A 12,596-nucleotide genomic window follows, 5' to 3' on the forward strand; every position below is an offset into this window, starting at 1 on the left:
CCATGTTTCATCACCTGTCACATTTCTTCCAAGAAACTCATCTGCACTATTCTCGCACTGTTCCAGAAGTTCTCTGTATAGCGTTTTTCTTGTTTCTTTGTGAGCCACTGTCAACATCCTGCGAACCCACCTGGCACAAACCTTTATTAAGGCCAACACTTTTAGTATTCTGCAAACACTTCCTTCCCCTATCCCAACGTAGGGTGACAATTCGTTCACTGTGATGCGTCTGTCGGCAGTCACCATTTCGTTACCTCTCTTCATAATGTCCAGAGTGTGTGCAGTACGAGGCCTGTCGCTGCGGGGACAATCCTCAATATTGCCGTGCCCGCTTTTCATCACGTAACCTGCTTGTCCACCGACTAACTGTACTGCGATCGACAGCAGCATCTCCATACACCTTTCTCAACCTCTTGTGGATGTCTCCCACTGTCTCGTTTTCACAGCACAGGAATTCTGTGACAGTAGGCTGCTTCTGACGAACGTCAAGTGTAGCAGCCATCTTGAAGACATGCTGCGACTGCGCCAATCGCGGGAACAGGTTGAACTAAGTTTGAAAACAGGCGGGAAGGATGTATGTACACACTGTAAAACGTTCAAACATGCAGAATGAAAACTGTATTTTTACAAAAATAGTGTCCATTTCTTTTGGAGTGACCCTCGTATAGATACTGACAGCACATTTTGGACTCCGCACCCCACCTCCTCACTCCTTGAAAAGGTTGAAAAGTCTCGAGGGCGCTGTGGTTCTGACTTTACGAATGTTGGTGCCGTGTGCTACAGGTACGGTCGTGGTCGAAGCGCTGGTTCACGCACATGTTCCTGTTCGCCGTGGTGCTGGCTTACAGCCTGCTGGGTGCGATGCTGTTTGTCGCCGTGGAGGGAACCAGCGAGGAGAGGGCGCTCAACGACATCCGCCAGGAGCGCTATAAGGTGAGGCCCCACTGCAGGTGCTGCGCTTTTTGTAAGTGAAGACACAGTAAATTAATCACAGGACTATCTATTTTCAACTTTTCAGCACATACGAGGTTATCTATTCTCTCAACGGTACAGAGAGCAGATGGCAGTTATAAAAGTCGAGGGGTATGAAAGGGAAGCAGTGGTTGTGAAGGGAGAGAGACAGGGCTGTAGCCTCTCCCCGATGTTATTCAATCTGTATATTGAGCAAGCAGTGAAGGAAACAAAAGAAATTTTGGAGTAGGTGTTAAAATCCATGGAGAAGAAATAAAAACTTTGAGGTTCGACGATGACATTGTAATTCTGTTAGAGACAGCAGAGGACTTGAGAGAGCAGTTGAACGGAATGGACAGTGTCATGAAAGGAGGATATAAGATGAACATCAACAAAAGCAAAACGAGGATAATGGAATGTAGTCGAATTAAGTCGGGTGATACTGAGGAAATTAGATTAGGAAATGAGACACTTAAAGTAGTAAAAGAGTTTTGCCATTTGGGGACCAAACTAACTGATAATGGTCGAAGTAGAGAGGATATAAAATGTAGACTGGCAATGGCAAGGAAAGCGTTTCTGAAGAAGAGAAATTTGTTAAAATCGGGTGATTTAAGTGTCAGGAAGTCGTTTCTGAAAGTATTTGTATGGAGTGTAGGAAGTGAAACATGGACAATAAATAGTTTGGACAGGAAGAGAAAGAAGCTTTCGAAATGTGGTCCTACAGAAGAATGCTAAAGATTAAATGGATAGATAACATGACTAATGACGAGGTGTTGAATAGGATTGGGAAGAAGAGAAGTTTGTGGCACAACTAGATGAAGGGACCGCTTGGTAGGACATGTTCTGAGGCATGAAGGGATCATCAATTTAGTATTGGAGGGCAGCGTGAATAGAGTTGGAGAGGAGAGGAGTTTGTGGCACAATTTGACTAGAAGAAGGGGTCGGTTGGTAGGACATGTTCTGAGGCATCAGGGGATCACCAATATAGTATTGGATGGCAGCGTGGAGGGTAAAATTCGTGGAGGGAGACCAAGAGATGGAACTGGGACATGAAGAAGCTGGCACAGGATACAGTAGCATGGAGAGCTGCATCAAACCAGTCTCAGAACTGAAGACCACAACAACAACGGTATGATAAGGTTCCCCATCATTTTTTCTCCTTTGCCAACCTCGTATCACATACACCCAAGTTCTTCAATTATTTGCTGGATATATAATAACATGTATTCGCCTAGAGTTTTTATCGTTCGACAACGCTGTCTAATAAATGATTTGGCAAACGATGCTACCTAATTTAAAGATAAAATAAAAGCAAATGGATCTAAATAAGGAAACTGTTTTAATGTAAATGATGCCTATGGAGTGGGACATATTGTTGACACGTGGTGAAATGGTTAAAAAAATTCCGAGTAAATGCGAGTAGCACTCACGCACTGCGGGTTTCGTACAAACTTAATTACGTATGTAGATAGTTCATCCAATCTGGTAATCATGATTTTCGTCAACTTCTGCTTTCATCACTACCGATACTGGCAAGGTATCAGATCACCGTATCTTTTGATTGAATTGACTCAGCAGGTCGAATGTTTTGTATCACAAAGGGAAAAAGGACCTCAGTCTGTGATAGCTTTATATGTTTACCCGTTCCTGAGAAAAAGGTGTTGTAACAGACGGACTGGCTAACAGTTGGATAACATGTGAAAAAAATTTATTTTTGGTGTGACATAAATACAAATTAACAATTTTCGGTTTTTTTCCTTTAGTTGTACTGCAAAATCTTAGTTATTGATAAATTTCATGTTCCCAGGTCAATCGGAAGTGCTGTACAGCTTTTTTGAGTGAGTTTTGTAGTATCAAAATATGCGACATAAATGGCCGTATATTTTGAATGCATTGACTCAGAAGCTTCAATTTTTTTACGCGGTAAAGAGACCATAGAGCTTCAACTTGACTCCTCAACTCATTCCTGAGAAAAAGTGTTTTGAACAGTCGGGAAGACAGACAGACAGACGGATTGACGGACAACAAAGTGATTCTGATACAGCTCTTTTTATCGCTTGAGGTGCGGAACGCGAAAAAAGGGGAGGAAGGCCACACAGCATTCGAAGTTCAGAAGACACTAATGCTGTAAGCATTAATTCCAGCAGTCACCAAAGGGGCTTGTGATTTCATCAGCAAGTGACGCTCATTTCTCAACAATTGTTTGAACGTGGTTATCACAATCGTGTGAGGTCATGTGCCCAAAGATTTTGTGGTCCTTTGCAGCGATGAAACATATTTTCACTTATTAGGATGCGGTAATCAACGAATTTTCCGATGCTGGAGTAGACAGAACCCCCGTGAACTACATGGAAAACCGCTGCATAATGACCGTGTTAGCGTGTCGTGCACTGTTGGAAGGCTAGGGATAACCCTTACTCACATTTTTCAAGAGAATGATGCTACTGTGACAGTAAACTCTGAACTATACACTCGTATGTTTAACATCTTTTTTGATTCAAGATAAAATGTCCTCCAGATTAGCTAGGTATGGTATCAGCAGGACGGGCCTCATATGGATGAGATTTTTCTCCACAGTACTAAGGCAGATGTGTCCTGGACACATAATTTCTTCATGCGGTGAAATCCTCTGGCCAGCACGACCACAGGACCTTACATTCCGCGATTTTTTTTGCTGTGGGAGCGTCCGAAGGCAGAGGTGCTCAAACATCGGCCGAGGAGTTTCCCAGCTCTGATAAATTCAGTACAGGACAAAATTGTTCCTACTGCTCAAGATGTGCTCGTCAGCGAGGTGCAGAATTTCCGAAGTCGCTTTGAATAATTCTTTTATAGAGGAGACCACTTGAGTGACATATTTTTTGAGAAATCAAAAACTCCCACTGTACATATATTATTCATGTTAATAGAGTCTCTTTATTTTGATTCATCTGATTTTTATTTTATCTTTAACTTAGGGAGGATGTTTTGCTTCACCCTGTCCCAGGCAATTTTTCCCTTGTGTGTAACCACATGACCTGTCATTCTATCACTTCTTGCAGTGTTTTCGACATATTTCTTTCCTCGACGATCTTGCGCAGAAACTCTTAATTTCCTAAGAGTACTTCTAATTTTCAACATCCTTCTGTAGCACCACTTCTGAAATGCTCTGATTTTCTGGCTTTCTTCATAGTTTGTGATTTGCTACCACACAACGTTGTGTTCAGACGTACAGTGTAAGATATGTTTTCCTCAAATAGAGGGCTTCGTTTGATACTAGCTGCTTTCGGCCATGAATACCGTCTTTGCCAGTGGTAGTCTGGTTCTCATGTTGTCCTTGATTCGTTCTCCTTGTACTATTTTGCTTTCAAAGTAGAGTAGCCCTTCATTTTCTCTACTTCAAGTCCCCAGTTGTGATGTTGCGTGCATTGTTAATCTCATTTCTTCTCCACATAATTAATTTCGCCTTTCTTCGGTTAAATCTCAGCCCATCATCTGTTCTCAGCAGAATGCACATTCCATTTGCATGGCCTGTGACTCTTTCTCTCTCTCAGTGAATCTCATTACTGATATTCCTTCACCCTGTATATTAATCCAACAGAGTAGGAGGAGTGATGTAGCGGTGCGAGGCTGCATCACTTTACAAACCGATAACTTCCTTCTCGGCCTTTCATTCTTATAGTTTCTTCGTCGTTCTTATGCGTATTGTGCCTTACCAATCTTTCTCTGTACCTTACATCTTTCTAAGAATTCCGAACACATTGCACAATTTTACATCTCCGAACGCTTTTTCTAGGTCAGATCACAAACTTTTAGTATATTTGTTGCACCTAAGTGTTCTGGCAATGAAACACAGTCTTTATTTCATCCTTTCCGTAAATTTTTCTATTTGATGCTTCTCATTTAAGATGTTCATAATAGTAATCCTTAGGTATTTAGCTGAATCGACAACCTAGGAATTTGTATTATTTATCGTGTAACCTAAATTTAAAGGATTTTGTTTATGAGTCACGTGGAGAACCTCAGACATTTTGTTGTTCAAGGTTAACACAATACAGCTATTTTGTCTATATCATTTTGTACTTTTTATTGATCTTATGATGACTAAATGGTGAACGATAGTACTATCTGCAAAAACAATTTGAGTGGGCTGTTCACATTGTCTCCCAAATCGTTTATGTAACTTATAAATAGCACTGGGCCTGTAAGATTTACTACGGAAACATAGAAATCTCTTCTTTTTCACTCGATAACTTTTCATCACTTACTACGAACTGTGTCCTTTCTGATAAGAAATCAAGAATCTAGTTGGACAACGGAGACGGACTCCATAGGCACCCAGCTTAATTGGAATCCACTTGTGATGAATAGTGTCAAACGTTCTCTGCAAATCAGGAAATATACAATCAACTTGAGATTCCATGTCGATAGCACTCATTACTTAGTTTAATAAACGGCCAGTTGAGTTTCACAATAACGATACTTTCTATGTCCATTTTGACTACGTGTGAATAGATCATTTTCCTCAAGGTATTTCGAAAAGACAGTGAACGTACCGAACTCTTATTGCAAACTGATGTTAGTCATGTGGATCTATAATTCATTAGATTGCTACTGTTTCCTTTCTTACATATTGTTGTAACATGTGCCACTTTCCACTCTTCAGCCACCGATCTTTCGTCGAGTTAGCGGCTGTGTATGTTTTTTAAGCATAGAGGTATTTCATCAGCATAATCTGCAAGGAACCTAGTTCGCAAATAGACTGTGAATGATTGAGACTGAGGAGCTGGGAGCAGAAAAAAAATCCCCAAAAGTAACCAAAGTTTTTTTTTACTCAGGCCAGAACTGCGTTAGTCAAATAAGAAGTGCTAAAGTTGCCCGAAGGCTTACTAAATAAATCGCATTGCTCCAAAGAGGCCAAAATACGTTTACTACCAGGACTGATAATCCATACAAGCAGGAACAGATCCCAGTCGCTAGTTAAAGTGTACAAAAAATGAAACAGGACTAACATACTCATGATCTCTTAAAATTCAGAAGTTAAGAAAACATCAATAAACGTTTATAAAACTGTCTGATCTTACTATTAGTCAGTAGGGTTGTTAACCCAAGGGAATCGCCCAGAAATATTAGTGAAATTGCAGTTATAAGCCTTGGAAAAACGCTTGATAGTAAACCCCTGTGGTGTATGTAATGTGTAGCGTATGTAAGTGAGGTGGCCTAATGTTGTCGCCGCAATAGAATTCTCACGCCTACAAATGATTAAAATTACCTTACCATTGCTACCAGATGAATTAAAAGTTGATACAATTAAGTCAGAAATTTTCAAAGAAAGCTTTAAAAAATTGTTTAAATATGTAGTACACAGTGTCGGATTCCACCCTAGATATAATTTCGAGGTTGTCAGAACATATGTGTAACTTTCTTTAGAGAGCGCACCTTTATTACACGGACTCAGATTTTACTGATGCCGATGAGTGGTAGAGATAGAATACCAAAATCATGACTGGCGCTTTCAGAAAAAACTCAGTGGACAAACAAGTGAAATTCAACAAATTAACTGTGAGTGTCTCACGATCCGCCGAACCAGAGTGCGCATATCACCTGTCGAAATACGGACTGCCGTTGTACTGCAACGATGCTCTACTCGTTGGGGTACTCGCCGCTGTGCATTTGATGTACATGCGATTCCTGCAATTCTCTGCCTACACAGTGGACGCTATATGCCGTCCGCGAACTGCTAGGGTTGAAATTACATAAGTTCAAGACAGAACACGAGTCAAGCTTTCTGTTGGCTGACTAGGGAGGAATAGAAATTCGGCTAAAGTGTTCTCCCATAAGAAAGCACTTCAATGTGTGTCACAGCGGGCTAAGAATAACTCTGTCCACAGAGAAACGACTTCACGTGCTCCTTGTATCGCAAGCAACACTTCTCAAAATCTAACTGCCAGATTCTCCACTGTGGTTCTCACTAGTGGTCTCTAGGCCGATCCCTGAAGGGAATTGTCTTGGATCGATCCCCGTATGGAAGTGACCTCAGTTGATTTCCACAGGGAAATGCGGCAACTGCATGTGGCTCAGGCAGTCATTACATAAACATTATCTCTCACTACATTGATTATTACCTTCCAGCTTTGTAAACCGCCACCTCCTCGCTCTGCTCTCTCTCAGGGAAGTAAATGTCCTCTTCCGTAGAACTCAGCAAGTCTCTTCCTAGCGCCTCTTTAGCTGAGGATCTCGTGTCTCTATTAGTTTACAGCTCTGACTAGCTCCGAGACATGCAGTGCTATAGAAATTGTTAGTATGTGGTGCTAGCCACTCGTAGACAATGAAATGATGAATAGTTTTATTGTGCATCTTAAACAATAATGTAATATAAATATAAGTCTAAGAGAATATTCAGGATATTAAATGTATGGCCGGCAAAATCTTACCGTCTTACAAGATAGCCAATCTGTCAAACTCCAAGATACACAACGACACCAGTAAAATAAAAATTTTGAAATTAAGGAAACAGAAGTTAATCAGTTAGTCAAGCTCCAAAGCACTGAACACGCTTCAATTAATCCAAGTTCGCAGGTCCCTATTGTCTCCAGAAGCAAGGTAATGCCACCTAATACAATATCAGAACCAGTATTTACAGCAACTGATCAACCCTGCCAGTCCAAACAAAGCTAGCCGGGATGAATGTCAACAGGCACAGTTTGCAGAGTTCGGAAACGTCAGGGGCAAATGTTCAGAAGCATACTCACCAATTTCAGTTCCCCAGTTGATGGCAGCTGACGCGTTAAAGGGAGTCTACAGCAGCAAGTTCTTCAGTTCGTCCTATCTCCGCCTGCCACTAGCCAGTGCTCTTGGACTCCGACATATATACGCAGAATGGAGTCCTGCCACCAAGTTCGCTTCCTCTTGTAAGACTGCACAGTTTCATTGCGCGACCCTAGGCAAGCGCTGCCTTGCCCATCCGCTCCAGTCAGAACGCCAAAACAGAAAGAGTCCTCGATTGCACAGCGAGGCGGGCTCATTCGTTGCTGGGTGCCTACCACAGATAATAGGGGACAACCGCAATCAATACGAGCTGTCACTCCTTGGTCTGACTTACTTTTATTAACTGATTTAATTTGCCTCAGTACACCGATGGAATCTACTCCTAAGTTACTCAAGTAGTTATCTGAACTTGATTCGAATTCTGGATTATTACTGCATCATCACTGGTGAAGAAATTTCGGAAACCGTATTCAGTATCTCCGCTTTATGGGACTGTCATTGGTAAAACTACCATCGCAATACAAAAGTATTCCTTGTGTGTTGGGGTTGGTGATCTTTATACATGAATAGAAACTTTTTGGATTTTCTGTTACCTGTGGAGAGAGTTTTGACTGTGGAAACTGTTAAAAAGCATCTCGCATTCAAGTCCGCACTAAATTTCGAGCTTCTGTAAAACATCGCCAGTCTTGGAGATTCTGCGCTCTTTTAAGTGTGGCAGTCCGCCCCGATAGCTGCGTGGTCAGCGCGGCGGTCTGTCACGCCAAGGGGCCGGGGTTCGATTTCCGGATGGGTCGGAGATTTTCTCGGTTCAGGGACTGGTTGTTGTGTTGTCCTCATTATCATTTCATCATCATCAGTGGAAGGCAACAGGAAACCACCAATGGAATCACTTCCCACGACGATCTTGCTGTGGACCTCTCTGACGAGGTTTCCCCAATGAGAAGGCTTGCCTTAAGGCAGTACACAAAGTGTGAATTTTTTGTTGACTTTGAAACAGTGTTTTATCTGTTATATTAAACAGATAACGAGACCGAGCTAAAAAGTAATGTCTACATATTCGCAGCCCTCTGCCGCTAGACGGCCCCGAATTGTAGCGTCTAACATGGCGGCGAGTAACGTAACTATGTCGGTGCGTGAGAAACAGTGTGCTGTAATCGAGTTTCGAATTCTAAGAGTTCGTCGACACATGGAGCAGCCTCTCCATCATGACAGTGCGAGACCACACACATGCGCTGCGACATCTACCCCAATGCGATGCATTTGGATCACTGTCATCTATCATCCATCATACAACCCAGACTTGGCCCCATCCGATTTTCGTCTGTTTCCAAAACTTAAAGAACATCTTCCAGGACTTCAATTTGATAGTGATGAGACACTGCAAGCAGAGTTTAAATAGGAGCTCCACTAACAAAATCAAATATTCGTTAGTGGCAGTATGGTCACTCTTTGAGACAAACGTGTTCGTCGCCAGGGTGACTATGTTAGGAATTTAGTATGTAAACATGAAGGATAAAGATGTAGATGTCAAAAACGTTTGTTTTATTTAAAAAGCTTTCACAATTTTTACTTAAAAATTGGGAGGTATTACTTTTCAGCACGCACTCTCATTTTGCGTTGATTTTTGGTGGATTTCAATGTTATAGTCTTCACTCTCGTTAGAGCGACCTTGCCATCACTAATCCCAGTATATGCTGCGATGCTGTCTATCTGCTTGGGATTGTTGACGCAAAGAGATTTAGTATGTTATCATTACCATTGACACTTCGCATGGGCTTCTGAACTAACGGCTCAAAAAAGTTTTCGGGGAATGCGTTTGGAACAATTTCGGACAAGGTACAAGGGAGTTGCATGTAAGCGTAACTCTTACGTTCAGTAATATCAACCAGTAGTGTATATAACTTGGTCAACACGTATCTAGCGTCCTGAGGAAACTGAACAGTTTCTTCACTGTGGAATTGTAGTTACTGAGATCCTCAAGCTGTTTGGTGTCGGTCCTGCTGACATAAGCCTTAGGGGAAGGGGTGGAGCAATTTCATCGAAACTTCGGGCTGAATGTGTAACTGTGCAACGCAAGAAAATAAATAAAATTAAATGCGAGCTGAACCCTTCGTAAATTTAGTAGATGGACAGATCACCGTCAACAGTGTTGTATGCTCTGATTCCATGAGACATTGTGGGTAGGTCTAGTAAACAACATATCGTGTCAGGATACTTCCAACACTTCTGTTCCCTCCTTGCACTTCAAAAACGGGCGAACTTTGAGGACAGGCGTTCTTTGGATTAACGGTTTTATTACGAGAATCTTTTACGACCCGGAATCAAGCGCGGCTACAGCATCAACCACCATGTGAACATGATTTAAAACAAACGCAACTGACGATAAGAACATTCAATAAAGGAAACAAAAGAAAAGTTCAGAGTAGTTATTAAAATCCATGGAGAAGAAATAAAAACTTTGAGGTTCGCCCATGAGATCGTAATTCTGTCAGAGACAGCAAAGGACTTGGAAGAGCAGTTGAACGGAATGAACAGTGTCTTGAAAGGAGGATATAAGATGAACATTAACAAAAGTAAAACGAGGATAATGGAATGTAGTCGAATTAAGTCGGGTGATGCTGAGGGAATTAGATTAGGAAATGAGACACTTAAAGTAGTAAAGGAGTTTTGCTATTTGGGGAGCAAAATAACTGATGATGGTCGAAGCAGAGAGGATATAAAATGTAGACTGGCAATGGCAAGGAAAGCGTTTATGAAGAAGAGAAATTTGTTAACATCGAGTATAGATTTAAGTGTCAGGAAAACATTTCTGAAAGTATTTGTATGGAGTGTAGCCACGTATGGAAGTGAAACATGGACGATAAATAGTTTGGACAAGAAGAGAATAGAAGCTTTCGAAATGTGGTGCTATAGAAGAATGCTGAAGATTAGATGGGTATATCACATAGTTAATGAGGAAGTATTGAATAGGATTGGGGAGAAGAGAAGCTTGTGGCACAACTTGACCAGAATAAGCGATCGGTTGGTAGGACATATTCTGAGGCATCAAGGGATCACAAATTTAGTATTGGAGGGCAGCGTGGAGGGTAAAAATCGTAGAGGGAGACCAAGAGATGACTACACTAAGCAGATTCAGAAGGATGTATATTGCAGTGGGTACTGGGAGATGAAGAGGCTTGCACAGGATAGAGTAGCATGGAGAGCTGCATCAAACCAGTCTCCGGACTGAAGACCAGAACAACAACAACATATATTTCATACATTTAGGTAGATAAATAATATACCAGTACGTTTTTGTCACAAATAGGAGAACAAATTTTGTTTTTTAATGGGATACAATGCTTATTTCCAATGTTTTAACCATATCTGAAACATTTTACTCATAGGCCTCGGTTTCCTTTGTGAAATGTGTACGAAAAGAGATCTGGGTAAAGAGACAGAAGCATGATGTATCGGAAACTACATATGTGTGCAGTCAGCAAGAAATTTAAATGCCATCTGTAGCTTACGATAAATGATTGAGGAAGAAATCAAGACTTAGTATGAAGTGATGACATTTAAAATCAATTTGGCTACATTTCCTTGCTGCCACGTGTTTATCATCACGTGCCTCACGTAACGGTATACCAGCCGGACAAATCGATGCTCTGTATTATCTATACCTTTAGTCTCTTTAGATATATAGAGAGAGACAGACAGAGAGACTGTTGGATTAAAAAGGCCTGTGCTGGCAAAGTGAGCGTAGATATGACTTTCTGCTTACTGTTTGCTACTGCTCCTGAAAAGCCAGGAGGAAAAATGCGGCAGAAACTGCCAAAGCCAAGCTGTTTTTATTGTGTTTGCTACGGCTGTGTCGTCGTACTTTTACGGAGTGCAACGAAAGCATTCTGTACGTAAACGTGTTACGGATGTTACGACCCACGGTAGCTTCTCACAAGTCGCAGTACAGTCAGTTTTGTCTTTTAAATGCAGCTGAGTACTCGTAATTGACCAATAATTTATTTACTTCTTATAGTAGGAAAAGCTATGAAATCAATGTAGAGGAACAACAATTTTATTTATTTACGTAGCAATACGGTGGACAGATTATAAATCATAACCATCTACGAATTTGTATATAATACTGATTTGCTATGAAGGTTGGTAATGCAGATACTTCGGAGACACGTCAGGCAGATAATTTCAATATTTCCGCCTAGCATCCTTCCCAGCCCTTTCACATGCACAGGGGTAAATGTCATCCGAACGTGCACTGGTCAGCCTGGTGACTATGGAAATAACGGATTTGACACAAATTTCAGTTCGTTTTGTTTCTTTTTGTCTGGCAGTCCCTTTACACTCCTGTTCTGACTCTCAGGGATAAAATCTCAACGAGACTGCCATCTAACAACTCGGGAAGCTATTTGTTCGACGCCACTGTCAGTCGTTTCCGAACATGGTGCGAAAAAATAGACTTAATTAGGCAACTCAGTAGCTGTGCGATGTTGCTCCACCCAACAGACTTTGTTATCAAGCTGTAATCTCAAATCTGCACGTATTCGTGTATTGTAAGTATTTTGGTTAAAAAACCTTCTGCAGATTGCGTGTTACAGACGATGAGCTATTTCAATGTTTAACCACAGTGAACTGATTCAAAACCATTTAGTAATATTGTTTGAAATGTCATTAACAACAATTTTTGAAAACTATGATTGGTTTCATTTTGCCACTGCACCTGCGTTACCTAAAAACAAAAGAAACGCAACGTGATGTAATGTTGTTCTTGAAAGGTGATTAAAACATGCAAAAAATTAAGGCCCTAAGACATAATCTTGGAGGACAGCACATAAACCCATGAAGACTAATATCGTAGTACAGGACTCTTTGCTACTGGAAACCTTTTGTTTTCTGTTACATAGTTA

The 12,596-nt window shown here is 41.2% G+C and overlaps 1 protein-coding gene across 2 annotated transcripts in view; it reads left to right on the forward strand.

Annotated features, from left to right (window-relative positions):
- The window catches only part of LOC126354639 (potassium channel subfamily K member 18), a 503,048-nt gene that overhangs the window by 101,405 nt on the left and 389,047 nt on the right, over positions 1 to 12,596 (forward strand). Inside the window, exon 3 of one of the 2 annotated variants that reach the window (XM_050004409.1) lies at positions 784 to 933. The exons of the other annotated variant lie outside the window; for it this stretch is intronic. Within the exon in view, the coding sequence (XP_049860366.1) occupies positions 784 to 933 (150 nt within the window). The remainder of the gene's footprint in view (positions 1 to 783; positions 934 to 12,596) is intronic. 2 annotated transcript variants of the gene reach the window in all.

Source organism: Schistocerca gregaria, chromosome 3 (assembly GCF_023897955.1).
Source record: "Schistocerca gregaria isolate iqSchGreg1 chromosome 3, iqSchGreg1.2, whole genome shotgun sequence".
Taxonomy (NCBI): domain Eukaryota; kingdom Metazoa; phylum Arthropoda; class Insecta; order Orthoptera; family Acrididae; genus Schistocerca; species Schistocerca gregaria.